Below are 21,246 nucleotides of genomic sequence, written 5' to 3'. Positions count from 1 at the left end.
CTCTGCTCGCATCTCGGCTAATTCAGCCCTTGCACTTGCAGCCTCTGCTCGAGCTACAGCAGCTTCATCAGTGGCTTTCCGTGCCGCATCCTCAGCCCATATTGCCTGTTCGAGAAGTTCGGCATGACGGCCCTGGGATTCACTTGTGCCAGCAGCAGGCATTGCAGCATTGCGAACCACAACGAGTATTCTTTCGAGCTGAGCCATCTTCTGAGATTGATCAGCCATGAATTGACGCACTTCGCCAATGAAGACTTCTTCGGCCTGTTGATCATAGTCAGAAGTAGGAGATGAGGATCGAGATGTACCTTTCGTCGGAGGGGACTTGGGTGCTTCCAGATTTCCACCCATGACTTGCAATTGCGAGTCCACCTCTCGATTTAACGTCTGAGGATCCACAGGGACACAAGGTTCAGAGCTCGAAGGTAGCTCCATGTCAGGTGCTTCCCGGTTTCCACCTGAGGGATGGATCACTTCTTGCTCCTCACCTCTCGAACCTGGAGCCTCAGCTTCAGCAACTGTGGAGATAGGGTCAGCCAGAGAGTGTTCTTCGGTATTGGACGCTTCCCTGTTTTCATCCAATAGAGGTTCCCCCTCAGCATCACCTCTCGAACCAGTGCTGGGAACTTTGTCATCTGCTGGTGAGGTTGGAGACGTAGTGTCGACAGGTGCTTCCGGGTTTCCACCTTCGATGGTATCATCAGTACTCCTCGAACCAGCAGGACTTGGGGCATTCTGCTCATGTTGCTCATTTGACTGCATTTCAGTCTGCTCCGATGAGTCTGGAATGATAATTATTTCAGGAGCAGTAGGAAAACCCGGCAGTGTGAGCAACGGAACTTCACCCTCTCGAATTGTCTGTGCTTCATCAGTAGTGGTCGAGGGTGTGGACTCAGGTGGTGGCAAAAGTAGAACGGTGTTAGGTGCCACTTGAAGTGCTTCAGAGGTCTCGGATTCACCTCTCGAAGCTTCTACCTGTTCGTCCAGAGCAGAGTTACTGACTTGGGACAGTGGGATTGCGGCTGTTGCGATATCATCGTGAGCAACCCCAGAGGTCTCTCCTGGCCCTCTCGTGAACTCAACGTTCTGTCCCAAGGAGATGGCAGTGGCGAGCCTGATATCTTCTCGAAATCGTGCTTCTGTTTCAGGATCTTCTTCAGGCTCAGCTTCAACTTCTGGTGCTTCAACTGCTATGCTCTTCCCTTTATCAGTTCTTTCACTGTTCAGCTTCATTACTCGTGTTTCGTGGGCAAGATCCATCAGTTGTTGAGCTGGAATCTCGGAGATGCCCAACCACTAGAGTGCAAACTGCTCTTCTGCCTCCATTTCAGCTGCTTGAGTCATCAATTGAGTGAAAGAACTGGTTCTCCAGTTGATCCACCTGATCACCCTGGAGAAGTCATCAAGAGTGGGTGCTTCCACTGCCAACTGAGTGGAAATTTCTTCATAAAAGTTATCCCGCCCATCAGAGATGATTTCCGTGGCAGAAATTGCTTCGTCTATCTGAGCTGTGATCTCTCGACTATGCTCCAAGAGATCATCTCCCACCCTGACTGTGTAATCTATCTCTCGAACCATCTCACGTGGTTCTTCTGCACCCCCTTGTACTGGATCACTGATCCCAGTACCTTCAACCTCTCGAGCCCTCTCTCGAGATAAACCAACAGAGTCAACATCTCCCTCAGCATCATCACCAGCGTGCAGACCGACAGAGAAAGCTGCTGACAGGGACCTGGTAGGGGGCACTCTCTCAACCTCAGTGGCCAGTGTAGCCTGAGGTTCCCCCTGGGCTTGTGCCCTGTCCTCAAACGGTACTTGAACAACAGAGGGTGTTACCTCTCGGATCTGGGTGACAACAGCAGTTTTGGCTTTCCTAGCCCTCTTTGGCAGATGAACCCTTTGTATCAGTACATCGAGAGGTTCATCATCAGAATTCTTTTCCTCGGTTTGGGCTTTCCTTTTGCCCCTTCCTTTTGGCTGTGAGGAAGAAGGTGCAGCCTTAACACCTTTAGTTTTGGGGACTAGAGATTTCGTCCTACCCATATAGGTATTTCGATGAATCTCTTTTCCCTCCCTCAGTTCGAAGCCCTTCAGGCTTAGGAGAAATTGCACAACAAAGCCGAAACCAACCTTTTTACTGATCGACAGGTTGGCGTTGGAGACTGAGCGCATCACTTGCTGTTGGAGGAAGTTGAAGATAATATGTGCCCAGTCCAGCTTGTTGTTGTTCCAAATGGCATGGAGGATTTTGAGGAGGTCTAGACTAACCTCGTCAGTTCCGGACACCTTGCCGAGCACAAACTTCATGATTAGGTCGGCAGCGAGAGCAAACCTCTCCTTTAGGTGGTACTTGCGGAGGGCAGAGGATGCTCTGGGTGGTGCAGTCGCTAGTCGGATTTTCTCCCAGAAGGCTTGCTTGTCCAAGTCGTAATCCGATAGATGCTTGACTGCTTCCTCCGATGACGCGAAATCAAATGCCGCTCTGAGGTCACCTACAGATGTTGTGATGGGAAAATCATTAAAGCGGCTTTCGATTTTACCCTTCGTGACCTTGGCATTTGCGAACCATTCTGTGAAGTCGAGGGCGTGAATGGTCCGGTAGTCGTGCGTCATGTATTTCATCAGTCCTGCTTTCTCAAACTTCTTCAGGACTTTTTCCGCCATTTTTGGATTAGGGGAGTTGGTGATGAAGCCGTTTCTGTCAAGGATACTCCCCGCCTTGACTTGTTTGATCTGAGAGCGAATGTGTAGCAACTCCCTCTGATATGCGTCGGAAGATGAGGTTGATGTAGAGGATTCGGACGCCATTGATGAAGGTTAGATGTTTTGGAGGGAATGTGTACTGCGTTTAGGATTTGGGGATTTTGGGTAAACGGTTTTAGCTTGAATCCGGGTAAAGAAGAAGGATTTGGCTTTTATATCATGTGGATTCGGGTTGGATATATGGGTAGGGTAGAATATTTGATCCGAGAAAAGATACCGGTTAATTTCAAAGAAGTAAAAGGTCAGAAATACCCTTTATAACGGTTATGTATGTAATGTATGGTAAGGATATTTTGGTAAAGTATAATGCGGTTTTTGGATAGTGGGATATAATGAGATGTTTATACAGGCATGCTCCCATTAATCAAGATAATGCCCTTAAGTGCGAAAAACCGTCAGTAACCGATGACCACGTGGCTAGCATTAATATCCAAAGTTAGCCGTTTCCCCTCATATATCAGATTCACCTCTCGAAGGTGAATTGTCTTCCACATGAGTTTAAGGATCTTCCCCCTGAGTGATTGATCCCTAAACCTCCTTATTCCTCCGTCTTGATCTGGTTAAGGATCTTCCCCCTGAGTGATTGATCCCTAACCCTCCTTATTCCTCCGTTCAGAGATATCAGTTTGTTATCTTTCGAAGTGACCTCTCGAACTACCCTTCTTCGAGACATAACGTATATAGACAAACTGATCGGGTGACCTCTCGAACTACCTTTCGAACACAGATTGCGAGAGAAACAAGTTTGATTCATCTAAAAGATATCACTTGGAACATATCCTTAAGTTCATTTAGTGATTTCCAGATACATTACATATGAATCAATATCCTATTAGATTCCCTAGAAACTTTTGTTTGGCCTTGGTCAGCCTAATAGGAATCTATCGTTAAAGCAGGAACTAGCCATCTAAAGTCCTATTTGTCTAATAACAGAACTAGGGGTGGCTATTCCCTTTTCTTGTTCTTCTCTCCGGAGCTGCTTACTGTAGTTGGGAGTGACCATCTTCATCGCTAATCCTCTTAATGTCTTTGGATTAGGTATGATCACCCCTTTGACTGCTGCTGACCTCAGAAAGTCCCATCTGGTCTTCCTCTCCATTTCCCTTGGTTCTCCATTTGGTTGAGGAAGGCCCTTTTCCAGAATGTGCAGCAGTAGGAGTCCCTCTTGTGCAGGACTCTCCTCCCGATTCCAGTATCCCATCGTTGTGGATCTCCTCGTATTTGGGGATCCATTCACCTTGGATGGGAATAGGATTCTTGCTTGGATTATCAGGAAGCTCCGTAATCTGTTCACCCTTCGTTGATTCTGGATAGTTTTCTCCTTGAAAATCTTTGGACTTGACTGCCGGTTTCTTTCCTCTATAAAAGAATGGAACATCATCTTTTCCTTTCTTTTTCTCCATGGGAAGTTGATGATATGAACTTCTGAAAGAAACCCTCTTATTTATAGCCCAATAAGGTTATCACTTTTGAGTCACGGGATGCAATATGAATGACCATTCAATGCTTGTGTAACTCCAAAGCTGCCATAAAGTTGATGAAACCGCCCCTCACATGCGAAACAGTTCATGGCACTAAATACAAGAAGATAAGATTTGACCATTCATCCCAATTCTATCATTCCCAATTCTAACCTTAGTTGAGAGAATCTATTTTCACATAACGCTTTTGTGAAAATATCTGCTAGTTGCTCCTCCGTTGCAACATATTCCAAAGTAATGTCCTTCCTCTCAACATGGTCTCGGATGAAGTGATACTTAATATCAATATGCTTTGTTCTAGAATGTAACACTGGATTGTGGGTGATGGCAATAGCACTTGTATTGTCACACATGATCTTAACCTCCTTACACTCAACCCCATAATCCAGTAATTGTTGCTTCATCCATAAAACCTGAGCACAGCAACTTCCAGCTGCTACATACTCTGCCTCAGCGGTGCTTGTAGCTATCGAATGCTGTTTCTTGCTAAACCATGAGACAAGTCTTCCACCTAGAAACTGACATGTCCCTGATGTGCTCTTTCGATCTATCTTACAGCCGGCAAAGTCCGCATCTGAATAACCCATAAGTTCGAAAGATCCACCTCTCGAATACCAAAGTCCAACACTTTGCGTACCTTTGAGATATCTAAGGATCTTTTTAGATGCATTTAAGTGACTTTCTTTAGGACTTGCCTGAAACCTAGCACATACACCTACTGCAAAGGATATATCTGGTCTACTAGCAGTTAAATAGAGAAGAGATCCGATGATACCTCGATAAGTAGTCTGATCGACCTCTCGACCTTCACTGTCGACATCGATACGTAGAGAGGTTCCCATGGGTACTTTGACTGAGGATTTCCCTTCTATATTATATTTTCTGAGCAGATCCTTGGTGTATTTCTCCTGATTGATGAAGATACCTTCCTTAAGCTGTCTCACTTGTAATCCAAGGAAGTAGTTTAGTTCTCCCATCATGCTCATCTCGAACTTCCCTTTCATCAATCTGGAGAACTTCTCGCACAAGTCTGGATTGGTGCTTCCAAAAATGATATCGTCCACATAGATTTGCACCAATAAGATGTGATCCCCGTCCTTAATTCTAAACAATGTTTTGTCCACTAGGCCTTTGGTGAACCCACACTGAAGTAGAAAAGAGGATAAGGTATCGTACCAAGCTCTCGGAGCTTGTTTTAAGCCGTAAAGTGCCTTCTTTAATTTGTATACTTTGTCAGCTCCCACGTCCTTCAAGAAACCCGGAGGTTGTTCAACGTACACCTCTTCTTCGAGAAGTCCGTTCAGAAAAGCGCTCTTGACATCCATTTGATATACCTTAAAGTCTTTGAAGGCGGCATATGCGAGAAAGATGCGTATGGCTTCGAGACGTGCCACTGGAGCGAAGGTTTCATCAAAATCTATTCCTTCCTCCTGACAGTAGCCTTTGGCAACAAGTCTGGCCTTGTTCCTAACAATAACTCCATCCTCATTCATCTTGTTTCTGAAAACCCACTTTGTACCAATGACATTCTGATGATGAGGTCTCGGAACTAGTTCCCAAACATCGTTCCGCTCAAACTGATGAAGTTCCTCTTGCATGGCTTGCACCCAATCTGGATCACATAGAGCCTCATCGATCATCTTAGGCTCTATTTGAGATAGAAAACAAGCAAACATGCTTTCTCTGTATGCTGATCTGGTTCGAACTCTGTCACGTACATCTCCAATCACTTGATCAGCAGGGTGACTTCTCAGCCATCTTAGGTCGGGTTGTGGCTCCTCAGTTGATACTTCCATTGAAGGTTGAGATGTGGGTTGAACATCTATGATCTGGATTTGATCAACTGAGTCAGGAGCTTTCTTCTTGGTAGACTCTTCATCATCTGATTCTGACTGGAGTTCCGCTACGTCTCGAACTATAGACTGCTTGTCTTCGAGAGGTAAGTTTGATCTCTCGATAGACTCTGGCTGATCTTCCTCAGCTGCTTCCGTTGTCTTTGATGGTTGATCTGTCGATGCCCTTTCATCAAAGGTAACATGTATGGACTCTTCAACCACCAAACTCCGCTTGTTGAAGACTCTGAATGCTTTGCTTGTCGATGAGTATCCCAGAAATACTCCATCATCTGCCTTTTCTTCAAAAGTTCTTCGTTGAGCCTTCCCATTGTTGTGGATATAGCATTTGCACCCGAATGTGTGGAAGTGGCTTACATTCGGTTTTCTTTCATTCCACAACTCATATGGAGTCTTTCCAACTCCTTTCACGATCAAGGACCGATTTTGGGTATAGCACGCTGTGTTGATTGCTTCTGCCCAAAATCCTTGTGATATGTTGGCTTGTGAGAGCATGGTCCTTGCGGCTTCTTTGAGAGTTCTGTTCCTTCTTTCAGCAACCCCGTTTTGTTGAGGCGTTCGAGCAGCTGATAGTTGATGATGAATTCCGTTCTCGTTGCAGTAGCTCTCGATTACTTGATTAACGAACTCTCCACCTTGATCTGACCGGATCTTTAGTATCGAGACTTCCTTTTCAACTTGAACTTGTTTCAAGAGATTTGGTAGGGCAATTTTTGTCTCGCTTTTCTTGGTTAAGAACACGGTCCAAGTGAATCTTGTGTAGTCATCCACTACCACAAGAGTGTACTTCTTTCCCTTTATGCTGGGTGGATCCACTGGGCCAAATAAGTCCATGTGAAGAAGACTTAATGGTCTAGTGGATGATGTCTCGGCTTTGCTCTTGAAAGAGGATTTGATCTGTTTGCACCGTTGACATGCCTCACAAATTTTATCCTTTCGAAACGTCACTTTGGGCAGTCCTTCCACTAAGTTCCTCTTAGTAAGCTTGTTGATAGTCTTGAAGTTCAGATGACTAAGCTTACTATGCCAATCCCAGCATAAATCTTCCTTGCTTCTTGCTAACATACATAGGGATGGTTTTGCAGACCTCCAATCCACTATGTACATGTTTCTTTTCCTTGCTGCTTCCAAGACGACTTCGAGAGATTCCTCGCTCATAATCTGACATTTGCTTTTGGTGAAGACAACCTTGTAACCTTTGTCACAGAACTGGCTTGTACTAAGGAGATTGAACTTGAGCCCTTCAACGTAGGATACTCCCTTAATAACCAGCTCATTCTTTTGAATTTCACCAACAGCTTTTGTGCGTCCCTTCTTCTCGTTGTCGCCAAATGTCACCAAGGGACCTTCGATAGGTTGGATGTTCTCTAGCAGTGTTAGATTTCCCGTCATATGTCTCGAACATCCACTGTCAATGAACCACACGTCCCTGGTGTCCTGCAAGACAGTTAAGCAAGTTTAGGTACCCAAACTTTGGGTCCTGGTGGGTTAGTGAGTTTAGGCATCCATTTATACCTTATGCCCATTATTCCAGGCCTAGGCGCAATGTAGCCATTGTACGTTTGATAATCATAAGGAATGCTAGCAAATGTTTTAGGCCTCTTTGGTGCATAAATCAACTTAGGTAAAGACTTTTCGACCGGCTTATGCACCATGCCTTTCATACGCTGTTTGGTCATGTGAAATTGCTGAAAGTGAGGTTTCTTCCAGAAATTGTGATTTGATGACCAATTTTCACTAGATGGATAGAGTCTGCCTTTCTCCATCCGTGAGTTCCTAACTATGTGGATCTCGGACCTTCCATATTTTCCTTGAGGCGCATTATATGGAATGTAGCTCTTTTTGTACTTGGAATGGCCTAGCGAGAGATAGCAAGGTGATCTCTCGATATTGTTTACCCGGCCATTCTTCGTAGCTTTCCTATACTTTCCATTTCTGGTGTATAGGGACGGTTTATGAATAGCTACTTTGGTCTTTTCTGTTGGTCCTTTATGACCTTTATTTGGTTTGGGTTGAGATCCTCCATTTCTTGAAGTTCCCAAACCATTGGTCTGATTATTTCTCGAGAGATGGTCTCGATGGAACCCTAGACCGGTTCTATCACTTGTAGGTCTGTGATCATTCACCATTTTCTCCATAGCTTTGGAGGAATCAGTGTATGATGCTATAACCTTTCTAAGATCATTTTCGGTGATCTCTCGAGTTTTGCACTCTTCAGTCAGTTGGATTATTTTAGCTTCTAACTCACTTACTTTGAGAGTTAGCTCTGAATTCTCTTTCGAGACGTTCTTAAGCATATCTCTTTCAGCAGTTAGCTTGCTGTTTTCTTCCCTGATTTTGGCATGAGTGTTATTAGCGACTGCGAGATCCCTTTTAAATGTTTCAAGCATCTCAAAGGGATCTTCATCGCTTCTGAAAGAAGAACAACGAGAGGTAGAAATAGAGCAGCGAGATGTGGAAGTAGAGGTTACCTCATTGTCAATGGCCATTAGGCATTGATTCTCTTCTTCCTCTATGTATAAGCAGATGAGCCCCCTCTCATCCTCTGAGCTGCTGCTGCTTTCACTGGAGCTCGACGTCTCGGACTCCTCGATTGTTCTCTCGAGTTCCTCAGCAACAAGCGCCTTTCTACGCAGATGTTTCTTTGTATCTCCCTTGAAGCCACTTTGTGCTGGCTTCTCTTTAGGTTCCTCCTTTCTCCTGGAGTTCCTACCTTCTAGGCCTTGATACTTGCTTACCTTAGGGTAAGGACAGTCAGCCTTGAAGTGCCCCGGTCTCCTGCAGTTGTTGCATAGACCTTGATCTTCTTCCTCCATTCCTCTGGATGTGTATTTCTCATTTTTCCTTCTTGAGGAGGAAGGTGAACTTGTATTGCTTTCCGGTGTCTTCTTCATGAACTTCCTGAATTTTCTTATGAAGAAAGCAAATTGTTCGTCAGATAAAAAATCAGTGGGATTAGAATCTGACCTTGAGGAGGTGGTTGGTTGATCCGCAACCAGTGCCACATTCCTTCTGTCCACCACATCCTCATCTCTCGGAAACATCTCAAATTCGAAGGCTTTGAGATCTCTGAATAGTTGGTCGGTTGTGGTGTTCTTCAAATCCCTGTGATCACGCATTGTGATCACCTTCATTTCCCACTCCTTGGTAAGGCCTCGTAAGACCTTCAGGTTTAGCTCCTTTTGTGGAATCTCCTTCTCAAGATCACTGATCTCTATTGATAGCTTCATGAAACGAGATTCCATGCTGTCGATGCTCTCCCCTGGCTTCATCTTGAAGTCCTCGAACTTCTTCATGGCCACGGTGAGCTTGTTCTCCTTCTCCTGTTCGTCACCTTCACCAATTAACATCAAAGTATCCCATACCTCTTTCGCCGTTTTGCACTTTCTTACTTTTGGAAAGATGGTTTCGTCTATAGCTCTGAAGAGAATATCCTTGGCAATGTTGTCCAAGTTGTTTCTCTTCCTATCATCACTTGTCCATTCTTCCCTAGGTTTGGGGACATACTTTGGTGTATCTCTGGTTTGCTCAGCAGTCGTGTTTACCATCATGATCTTGACTGGTCCAGATGTTATAACTTCGGCCATCTCATCATGGAGGGCTGATAGATACGCAAGCATGCGTGTTTTCCAGTCATCGAACCTGCTAAGATCAAAGAGAAGATGCCTCGACAACATGCTGTCCATTTTAAAATTTTTCTCGTGCTTTGAAAATATTTTTCAAAAAAACTTTTCAAAGAAGGATCTCTAGGCAATATAAACAAAGGTTTATATCGATCAGAGAACTTGCTTTGATACCAATTGTTGGTCCCAAGGGGATGGGGTACAAGTCTAGAGGGGGGGGGGAATAGACTTGTATAAGATTTTGCAAATCTTTTCAACCTCTCGTGTGTATTGAACTTAGGATGTTTAGGTTCGATACCTCACGAGGTGAAGACAAAGTTTTATGCGCAGCGGAAATGTTATCCCCTTTTAGTTAGCACGAGTTTAAGTTAGTTCGAGAAGTGCGTTTATATGCAGTGCAATCGAGAGGTTAGCGAGAGATAAAAGCAGTAAGTAAATGCAAGAGAGATTTTTAAGTGGTTCGGCCAACCCGCCTACGTCCACTCTTCTTCCAGAAACTCCCTGGAAGGATTGCACTAAAAACTTCCCTTTTTAGTACAATATCGAGCGCTTGAGCTTTGATCACGAAGCCCGCCTCAAGCCTCAGGTTTTTCGCCCCGCTTCTTGTTACTCCACCTCTCGAGCACTTGACCTTTGATCACCAAGCCCGCGTCAAGCCTCAGGTTTCTTTCACTCGGACAGCTGTCAGGTTACTCCACCTCTCTTGCTTAATCCAAAGCAAGGTGTTTTTGGTTGTCACAGTTGAATGTAACAGGCTCCAATCTGACCACAAGCTATCGTTGAATCAACTTCGATGTAGAGCAGCTTCGGTCACCTTCTAGATGTGTAACAGTTTAAGCTTTGTAACTCTCTTAAACACTAAGATGTGTTTTCTCGCTGTTTTGAATATCAGGATGATATTCCAAATTTAAGTATTTGCACTTGAACGTTTTAGACAGACACTTCTTAAGAATTTCGAACTCCTTCACCCCTATTTTGCTTCTGTGTCTTCACGTCCTTATATATGAGAGTAGAGGAATAATTCCGTTGGAGGGAAAATTATTCCGTTTGAAATTTGTCTCCCATGCTGATCATGGGTCTTGCATATTTTCAGCATATTTCATGGAGTAGTGATCTTGTAACTTGAACCTCTTTGTCTTGTAGTGAATATTCCATAGTTTAGTTTCTTGAGTCCATGCTCCACTTTCGTCTTTTGGTAAAAGTTACTCTTTTTATATTCCCATTGTTCCTTGTTTGTAGGGAATCAGACCACTTCAGCATTGGTGCACCTTTTGACCGTTTGTGGTGGAAATCTGACGTGTCATCCATTTCCGCCCATTTTGAAATCCTCACGTTCGGCACCTCTTCATTATTTTATCTCCATGATATTCTCCTTCTCCAAACTTTAAATATGCTTCCTGACCGTCATTCAGCTTTGTTGGAGAATTGTTAGTGTATCGAGACCAAGGTTGATATCTTGATTGCTTGATGTCTCGAACTCAGATATCGAGAGGTCTATCTCTCGAACTCTGTTTATGTCTCGAACTAGATAGCTGTATCGAGAGGTCCTACCTCTCGAACTCTGCTTATGTCTCGAGACTTAGTTGATGTCTCGCAGACCCTTATTCCTCCAGTGTTGTCCCATGCTTTCTTCTGATCTGTCTATATGATTACAACACAAGACTTCTAAGATGTTCAAACAGGTTTACCTTAAGCTTAAATATTTTCCGAGTTGAGCTCAAAGTTACCCGGTTGTATTTTCGCTCTTGGTTTACTTGTCGAACTTACAGCGTTTTGCCTATGTATCGAGACTTGGGGATTTCTACTTATCAGTTGGTATCATCAAAACCTATTACATGATGTTCCTAACAATTTCCCCCTTTTTGATGATGCTTTAGCTTCTAACTCACTTACTTTGAGAGTTAGCTCTGAATTCTCTTTCGAGACGTTCTTAAGCATATCTCTTCAGCAGTTAGCTTGCTGTTTTCTTCCCTGATTTTGGCATGAGTGCTATTAGCGACTGCGAGATCCCTTTTAAATGTTTCAAGCATCTCAAAGGGATCTTCATCGCTTCTGAAAGAAGAACAACGAGAGGTAGAAATAGAGCAGCGAGATGTGGAAGTAGAGGTTACTCATTGTCAATGGCCATTAGGCATTGATTCTCTTCTTCCCTCGGTGTATATAAGCAGATGAGCCCCCTCTCATCCTCTGAGCTGCTGCTGCTTTCACTGGAGCTCGACGTCTCGGACTCCTCGATTGTTCTCTCGAGTTCCTCAGCAAAGCCGCCTGCGCAGATGTTTCTTTGTATCCCTTTGAAGCCACTGGGCTCTCTTTAGGCCTCTTTCCTGGAGTCCTATTCTAGGCTTATACTTGCTTACCTTAGGGTAAGGACAGTCAGCCTTGAAGTGCCCCGGTCTCCTGCAGTTGTAGCATAGACCTTGATCTTCTTCCTCCATTCCTCTGGATGTGTATTCTCATTTTCCTTCTTGAGGAGGAAGGTGAACTTGTATTGCTTTCCGGTGTCTTCTTCATGAACTTCCTGAATTTTCTTATGAAGAAAGCAAACTGTTCGTCAGATAAAAAATCAGTGGGATTAGAATCTGACCTTGAGGAGGTGGTTGGTTGGTCCGCAACCAGTGCCACATTCCGTCTGTCCACCACATCCTCATCTCTCGGAAACATCTCAAATTCGAAGGCTTTGAGATCTCTGAATAGTTGGTCGGTTGTGGTGTTCTTCAAATCCCTGTGATCACGCATTGTGATCACCTTCATTTCCCACTCCTTGGTAAGGCCTCGTAAGACCTTCAGGTTTAGCTCCTTTTGTGGAATCTCCTTCTCGAGATCACTGATCTCTATTGATAGCTTCATGAAACGAGATTCCATGCTGTCGATGCTTTCCCCTGGCTTCATCTTGAAGTCCTCGAACTTCTTCATGGCCACGGTAAGCTTGTTCTCCTTCTCCTGTTCGTCACCTTCACCAATTAACATCAAAGTATCCCATACCTCTTTCGCCGTTTTGCACTTTCTTACTTTTGGAAAGATGGTTTCGTCTATAGCTCTGAAGAGAATATCCTTGGCAATGTTGTCCAAGTTGTTTCTCTTCCTATCATCACTTGTCCATTCTTCCCTAGGTTTGGGGACATACTTGGTGTATCTCTGGTTTGCTCAGCAGTCGTGTTTACCATCATGATCTTGACTGGTCCAGATGTTATAACTTCGGCCATCTCATCATGGAGGGCTGATAGATACGCAAGCATGCGTGTTTTCCAGTCATCGAACCTGCTAAGATCAAAGAGAAGATGTCTCGACAACATGCTATCCATTTTAAAATTATCTCGTGCTTTGAAAATATTTTCAAAAGATTTTTCAAAGAAGGATCTCTAGGCAATATAAACAAAGGTTTATATCGATCAGAGAACTTGCTCTGATACCAATTGTTGGTCCCAAGGGGATGGGGTACAAGTCTAGAGGGGGGGGGTGAATAGACTTGTATAAGATTTTGCAAATCTTTTCGACCTCTCGTGTGTATTGAACTTAGGATGTTTAGGTTCGATACCTCACGAGGTGAAGACAAAGTTTTATGCGCAGCGGAAATGTTATCCCCTTTTAGTTAGCACGAGTTTAGTTAGTTCGAGAAGTGCGTTTATATGCAGTGCAATCGAGAGGTTAGCGAGAGATAAAACAGTAAGTAAATGCAAGAGAGATTTTTAAGTGGTTCGGCCAACCCGCCTACGTCCACTCTTCTTCCAGAAACTCCCTGGAAGGATTGCACTAAAAACTTCCCTTTTTAGTACAATATCGAGCGCTTGAGCTTTGATCACGAAGCCCGCCTCAAGCCTCAGGTTTTTCGCCTTGTTACTCCACTCCTTTGACCAAGCCCGCGTCAGCCTCAGGATCTTCACAAGACAGCTCCCAGGTTACTCCGCCTCTCCAAGGTCTTTCTCCCCGCTTCCAGCTACTCCACTCTCGAGCACTTGACCTTTGATCACCAAGCCCGCGTCAAGCCTCAGGTTTCTTTCACTCGGACAGCTGCCAGGTTACTCCACCTCTCTTGCTTAATCCAAAGCAAGGTGTTTTTGGTTGTCACAGTTGAATGTAACAGACTCCAATCTGACCACAAGCTATCGTTGAATCAACTTCGATGTAGAGCAGCTTCGGTCACCTTCTAGATGTATAACAGTTTAAGCTTTGTAACTCTCTTAAACACTAAGATGTGTTTTCTCGCTGTTTTGAATATCAGGATGATATTCCAAGTTAAGCACTTGCACTTGAACGTTTTAGACAGACACTTCTTAAGAATTTCGAACTTCACCCCCTTTTTCTTCTGTGTCTTACGTCCTTATATATGAGAGTAGAGGAATAATTCCGTTGGAGGGAAATTACGTTAAATTATTCCGTTTGAAATTTGTCTCCCATGCTGATCATGGGTCTTGCATATTTTCAGCATATTTCATGGAGTGGTGATCTTGTAACTTGAACCTCTTTGTCTTGTAGTGAATATTCCATAGTTCAGTTTCTTGAGTCCATGCTCCACTTTCGTCTTTTGGTAAAAGTTACTCTTTTTATATTCCCATTATTCCTTGTTTGTAGGGAATCAGACCACTTCAGCATTGGTGCACCTTTTGACCGTTTGTGGTGGAAATCTGACGTGTCATCCATTTCCGCCCATTTTGAAATCTCACGTTCGGCACCTCTTCATTATTCATCTCCATGATATTCTTCTTCTCCAAACTTTAAGTATGTCGACCGTCATTCAGCTTTGTTGGAGAATTGTTAGTGTATCGAGACCAAGGTTGATATCTTGATTGCTTGATGTCTCGAACTCAATATCGAGAGGTCTATCTCTCGAACTCTGTTTATGTCTCGAACTGATACTGTATCGAGAGGTCCTACCTCTCGAACTCTGCTTATGTCTCGAGACTTAGTTGATGTCTCGCAGACCCTTATTCCTCCAGTGTTGTCCCATGCTTTCTTTTGATCTGTCTATATGATTACAACACAAGACTTCTAAGATGTTCAAACAGGTTTACCTTAAGCTTAAATATTTTCCGAGTTGAGCTCAAAGTTACCCGGTTGTATTTTCGCTCTTGGTTTACTTGTCGAACTTACAGCGTTTTGCCTATGTATCGAGACTTGGGGATTTCTACTTAACAGTTGGTATCATCAAAACCTATTACATGATGTTCCTAACAATTTGTTCTGTTCGCCGCCCCATTTCGTTGTGATTCCCCCTCATGTCGGGAACTCTGCTGGCTTAATTGTTTTCTCAAGTCTTGACCGTTCGAATGACCCAATTGTTCCCTCAAATCTTGGCTATTAGGCTGGCCCAACTGTTCTCTTAGGTCTCGACCACTTTGACGACCAAGTTGCTCTCTTAGGTCATTCGAACGAGGTCGTCCGCCTAAGCTTTGTGCCTTGCTCCCTCCTGTTATTGCTCAAACGGTGATACGCAACTTTTGTCACGATCCCCACAGACGATGCCAGTGATAGTTTTTTGACCAACGGGTGGTCAACCGGCGGGCCAACACTACTGGTAAAACCAAGAATAAATATAAAACCCAAGAATAAGTATAAAGAACACTCTCGATTGTTTCTAGAACTTTTAGTATTTCTTGTACCTCTCCCCCCCTCTCCAAATGATTGAGAGGTGGTTCTATACTAGGCCTTACAGTCGTTACACAATTACTCCCACTAGCACTTGATTGAGACTTATTATAATTTTAGATTATATTACACACATTAGTTTAAAATTATACTCATAATATTTGCATATGCTGTCTATTTTTATTTTTTATTTTATTTTTTTTGCAGTTACTTTAATTTTCACATATACAATAAATGAATTATATGTTTTAACCTTATCTTTAAGGGTAGAAATGCCAATTGAATAGAAAGAGAGAGAAAAAATCAATATAAATACATAAATAATTGGAAGAAAAACGCTATAAATATATAATTAAAAAAATGTCATTTTCCATAAATCATATAATACGCGGGGTGGTGTGCTTTCCAATATTGAACCCACTAACTACCCAGGGCTGGGCTGCAAACACTAGTAATTCTAGTCTTTGGCGCGAGGTGTCCACAATAACATCGATCAACGTCAAGTCAACAAAACAGAAGAGATGATTGCCGTCTGTTTGCTCCGCCCCTTTCTCTCAGTCTCATCGAAGTTCCTGGAATTTTCAAAACACCCTCTGCTTTCTGTTTAAATTTCTTTCTCGTCCAACGGGAACGCTCACCCAATCAGTGCTCAATGCTTGGCCGCCACGGAAATCCATCTTTCGCTTTCGATCTCCACCCCTTATCCCCTGCTGGAATAATGCCAAATTTGACATTCAGTTTCATCCTATCGCTTCTTCTTGATGGAAGGGACTTGAAGCTAAGATTCCTTAAGCAATTCCCTTTTCTGGAATTTGCTATCTCAAGCTTTGTATTTATGCCTCTTCATTCCCCTAATTCCCAACACTCAAATCCTTCTTACACTCTCATCTTGTTTTTACTTAGTGGAAGCTCTGAGCTATATAGGAATAACGGCAACAGTATGCGTCGCGGCGGTAGCGGTGGAAGTGATCAATACCGACGTGGTGATGATGGCGGCCGCGGAGGAGGAAGAAATGGGCCTCGTGGTGGTGGGAGTGTTTACAACCAACCGCCGGTTCGTCAAGCCTGGACCGGAGGCAGTGGTGGAAATGATCGGAATCAGCAGAGCCACGGCGGAGGAAGAAATGCACCAGGTTGGGGTGGTTCTTTCAACAACTCACCTGCCCAACCTCAGTCTAATCGTCAGACTAAGGGTACTCTGCAATACCCATTCTTATTTATTTATTTGTTAGACAATGAGTCCCGACTCGCAAAGTGTTGTACAGATTGATTTTTTCAAGCTAGAGGAATTCAAACTCTTATTGACCTAGGGTGCCCGACCACTCACACCAAATAAACTGCTTACCCTTATTTATTTATTTACTACTTACATAGAAATTAGAAAATAATATTTGTGCATAAAATTTACTCCGTATTTCATATATATAAATATGTGATGCCCCAGGAAAATTACAAGGAAGAAGAGCAGATGGTAGGAAAGGAAGAAAGTAGAGAGAAATCAGTAGATTCTACGAACAATTAATCAAACCTGACAATGTCAACATGTATATGATTGTGTACAATTGAGAGGATAGATTACCCTTATAAATATGATATATATGATGTGTTTTTAGAAATGAAATGAAGCTAGAAAAACTGAAAAACTAGAAATGGAAAAGGGAAAAAAGTTTTAGATATCAATTGCTTTCTCTTTTCATTTTGTCAAAGCATACTTAGCTTGCTGGTAGGGTGGAAGATATAACCAAACTTGAGAAAATTACAGTTATATGTGTGGCTTTATAAGAGTCTTAAAAAAGGGCCTTATGTAATAATGTAGTAATTCGATCTGAAATAGATGTGCTGCATACATTATATATGTTTGTAAAATTAGCACAAATTAAAGTTGAAAGGTAGTTTCTTATTTTGTGCAGCCCGTGTTGAGGCCAATATGCAATCACTGAGAATTACTGAGCAGCAGATCCGATCTTCCCCTTCCCCTTCAGAAACAACTGTGAAACAGCTTAAACCAGTTAACCGACCAGATAGGGGAACTATTGCTGTCAAGCCAATCAAGCTGCTTGCTAATCACTTCCGAGTAAAATATAATCCTCGTACCACCATAATGCACTATGATGTGGATATCAAGCAATTAGGCCCTGATGGTCAGCCCCTAAAGAAGTTGATACCAAAACCTAAGTTGTACTTGATTAGGGACCAGCTGTTTGAAGATTATCCTGATATGTTTCCCATAGATAAGATTGTTTATGATGGTGAGAGGAACATTTTCAGTGCCATTCAACTGCCTACTGGAAAATTCAAGGTTGTGTTGTCTGATGGGGAAAACTCCAAAACTCGCATTTATATGTTCTCCATCAAGCTGGTTAGAGATTGCTTGATGAGGAGCCTCTTGCAAGCACCTCGGAATATGCTTCAGGGATTGGATTTGGTTATGAAAGACAACCCTTTTAGGCATAGGATCTCTATAGGTAGAAGCTTTTACTCAACCGAGTATAGAGCTAGTGATGATCTCAGGTGTGGGGCTGCAGCATACAGAGGCTTCAAACAGAGTCTAAAGCTTACCTCACAAGGTCCTGCCTTGAGCGTGGACTACTCGGTTATGGCATTTCATAAGCCGCAACCAGTGTTGGAATTTCTCAATGAACACATTCCAAACTTCAGTATAGACCGTTTCGACACCTTCAAGCAGCAGGTGATTGATGCAATAGGAGGCTTGAAAGTGAATGTCACCCACCGCGTTACCAAACAAAAGTTTACCATCTCTAGGCTAACTGATGGTAAAACTCGGGATCTTTCTTTTGAGCTTCGAGATCCAGAAGGAAAAAACCCACCTAGGACAGTTTCTGTGGTTGATTATTTTAGGGACAGATATGGTGTAGAGATTAAGCACAAGGATATCTCATGCTTGGATTTAGGGAAAAATAACATGTCAAACTTTGTACCAATAGAATTCTGTGTATTGGTTGAGGGACAAAGGTTTCTGAAGGAGAATTTAGACTTTGAAGCAGGAAGGTTGTTGAAAAGAATATCACAGCCTCCACCAGAGCAAAGGAGGGATGCAATCCATGAAATAATGCACGCGGAGGGTGGACCTTGCGGGTACGTAGAATTTTAAAGCTTTTATTTCTCAGTTTTAGGATTAAGCGCTCACCACTATGCCAAAAGCTATAAATAATAGCGAAGGCGCAACTTTATTTCTTTATACCACTACACATTTTAGAGAACCAAGTGCTGGACTTGGCCCTTTACCAACCAGCCTCCGCCCAACAATCTCCTAGCCACATGGTGCTGGACTTGGTCCTTACGAGCTTCCGCCAAACAATCCCCCTAGCCACATGGTGCTGGACTTGCCCTTACCGGCCTCCCACCCAACACTCTGAATGAATGTGGAATTTTTATGTACTGCTGCTATTTTAGTATGATACAAATCAGTGAAATCACTAAAAGATTTAAAGTTTGTGTAGTCAGTATATGTTTCAAGCAGCTTTTGAACTGTTCTCTGGTTTTTTTTTTTCATCAGAAGTATAATGCTCAACTTATTTTCTATTGGCTTATTTTGTTGAGCCAGAAATAATACTTCACTAGGACACTCTATGATGAAACTCAGATGGAAATGGTACTACATTATTTATCATAAACAAATGAGTGGGGATATAAACTTTTTTGTTGGGAATGTATAAACTCTATCTGCTTATGCTACTTATACTTCTTATTTACCCCAATGTACTTGGGTCCAACACCAATCCTTGGACATTGGTCTTCTCATGGATCAATCATGCAAAATGCATTAGAAACTTACTAAAATTAAGTTTTTTTTTTTTTTTTATATGGATATCCAAAGTGTAATTAACATTTTCTGGTGATCTTTTTCTTCATAAGAAATACTTTTTGCTTCATGTAGTAAGAAATAAGGTGAATAAAATGAACACTTGTGCAGTTAAATTTACATTTAACTTGTTTTATGACAGAGCTGTCACTCAAAGTTTTGGAATTGGAATCGAGAAGAGCATGACACATCTTATGGGTCGGATACTTCCTGCTCCTGATTTGAAATTAGGCGCTTCAGAGAGAGTTCTTGTCAATGATAAAGGCCAATGGGATCTCGCTGAGAATTCTTTAGTTGAGGGCAGACCAGTTCTGCGATGGGCATTGATAGATTTTACAGCCTTTGAATATCGTCATAGGCTAAAAGAGAGATACTTTGTCAGCAACTTGAAGCAACGATGCAAGGAGTTAAGAATCCACCTCGAGGATCCTCTAATTCATCGTCGTACTAACATGCAGGAGCTCTCCAATGCCAAGAAGGTTGAAGATCTCCTTAAAAATGTGGTTGAGGATGCAAATAAAAAAACCCCGGGTAAACTGCAAGTCATAGTTTGTGTGATGGGTTTAAAGCATTATGGCTATAAGTATTTAAAATGGGTTTCTGAGACAAAGATTGGAGTAGTTACCCAATGTTGCTTGTCCAAAAATGCAAATGAAGCAAGGCATCAATATCTTGGCCATCTTTGTATGAAGCTAAATGCAAAGCTTGGAGGTAGCAATGTGGAGCTCATGGAAAGGCTTCCACATTTCGAAGGCGAAGACCATGTTATGTTTATTGGAGCTGATGTCAATCACCCAAGTGCACACAACTCGACGGGTCCATCCATGGCTGCAGTTGTTGCCACGGTTAACTGGCCTGCTGCGAATCGCTATGCTGCTCGAGTTTTCCCACAAGAGCATCGTAAAGAAAAGATTCTTAGTTTCGGGAGCATGTGTGCTGAGCTTGTGAATACTTATGCTCGACTGAACTATGTGAAGCCCAAAAAAATTGTGATCTTTCGGGATGGTGTGGGTGAGAGCCAATTGAGCATGGTTCTTAATGAAGAACTAGATGACTTCAAGAAGGCTATTTGTGATGCAAAGTATCAACCAACAGTGACTTTGGTTGTGGCCCAGAAGAGACACCCCACTCGGATGTTTCTCCAAAATAGGAGGGATGGGGGTGGCTCTAGCAATGTTCCTCCGGGAACTGTTGTCGACACAGTTGTTGTTCATCCATCAGAATTCGACTTTTATCTCTACAGCCATTACGGGAGCATTGGGACGAGCAAGCCAACACACTACTATGTTATCCATGACGAGAATCGTTTCACTTCTGATGACTTGCAGAGGCTCATTTATAATTTGTGCTTCACTTCTGCTCGGTGCACCAAGTCTGTTTCACTCATTCCGCCAGTTTTCTATGCAGACCTTGTTGCCTACCGGGGGCGCCTCTTCCAAGAGGTGGTCAGGGAGATGGAATCTCCCGTCTCATCATCATCATCATCCTCATCATCATCGTCATCTTCATCTTCATCTTCTGCTGCTTCGTTCCAACGAATGTTCTATGATGTTCATCCAGATCTCCAAAACAGCATGTTCTTTATCTGATTTAAGGCTCTAAACAGCAGAGCAGGGTTGAGTTTGTACGTGAATCTAAGTGGTTCGTGTATTTTGCTTTGTGTCAGCTTTCCTTCAGTCATCTGAGGCTGCTACAAATAAATGTGTGTATGTGCTAGTGTAATTAATGTACTCTTTTGCTGGTCCTAGGGCGTTTTTAATTTGAATTATGGTTTACAAACACTAGAGTTTAATTTGATGTATCTGATATGGTAAGCGTCTGTTTGTGTTTGAGTGATGAATGAAAAAGCTAGATTTGTTCCTATGAATTGAAAGAATAGTTTCAATCACTGCACACATTGATACTACAGTTTTGTGGTGTTTTTTAAAAAAATAAAAATTTTTAGCCTGTGAAATAAAAGTATATATATTGTCAGGATAAAATATTTACCACTAAACTAAAAGCTATATTTAGTAACAAAAGTTCAATTTTATTTCCTTATAGACCGTCATCACATTTTAGAGAGGCAGGGTGCTGCCGTGCTGGACTTGGTTTCACCGGCCTCTGTCTATCATGTGTAA

General features: G+C 42.8%; 1 protein-coding gene across 3 annotated transcripts; it reads left to right on the top strand.

Annotated features, from left to right (window-relative positions):
* The first annotated feature begins 15,758 nt into the window (after window positions 1-15,758).
* Window positions 15,759-20,999, top strand: LOC116032524 (protein argonaute 2-like). Of its 3 annotated transcripts, none has more exons than XM_031275122.1 (3): window positions 15,759-16,490; window positions 17,214-18,399; window positions 19,269-20,999. In XM_031275122.1, exons 1-3 carry the CDS (start codon window positions 15,956-15,958, stop codon window positions 20,713-20,715), a joined length of 3,168 nt encoding a protein of 1,055 aa, XP_031130982.1. In that variant the 5' UTR covers window positions 15,759-15,955; the 3' UTR covers window positions 20,716-20,999. The 3 variants fall into 3 exon arrangements, with proteins under 3 accessions (XP_031130982.1, XP_031130981.1, XP_031130983.1); XM_031275121.1 differs by having other exon boundaries at window positions 15,759-16,496; XM_031275123.1 differs by having other exon boundaries at window positions 16,390-16,496; window positions 17,197-18,399.
* The last annotated feature ends 247 nt before the right edge of the window (window positions 21,000-21,246 follow it).

Source organism: Ipomoea triloba, chromosome 10, assembly GCF_003576645.1.
Source record: "Ipomoea triloba cultivar NCNSP0323 chromosome 10, ASM357664v1".
Classification (NCBI taxonomy): Eukaryota; Viridiplantae; Streptophyta; class Magnoliopsida; order Solanales; family Convolvulaceae; genus Ipomoea; species Ipomoea triloba.
This window is presented reverse-complemented; position numbering and strand designations above follow the sequence as displayed.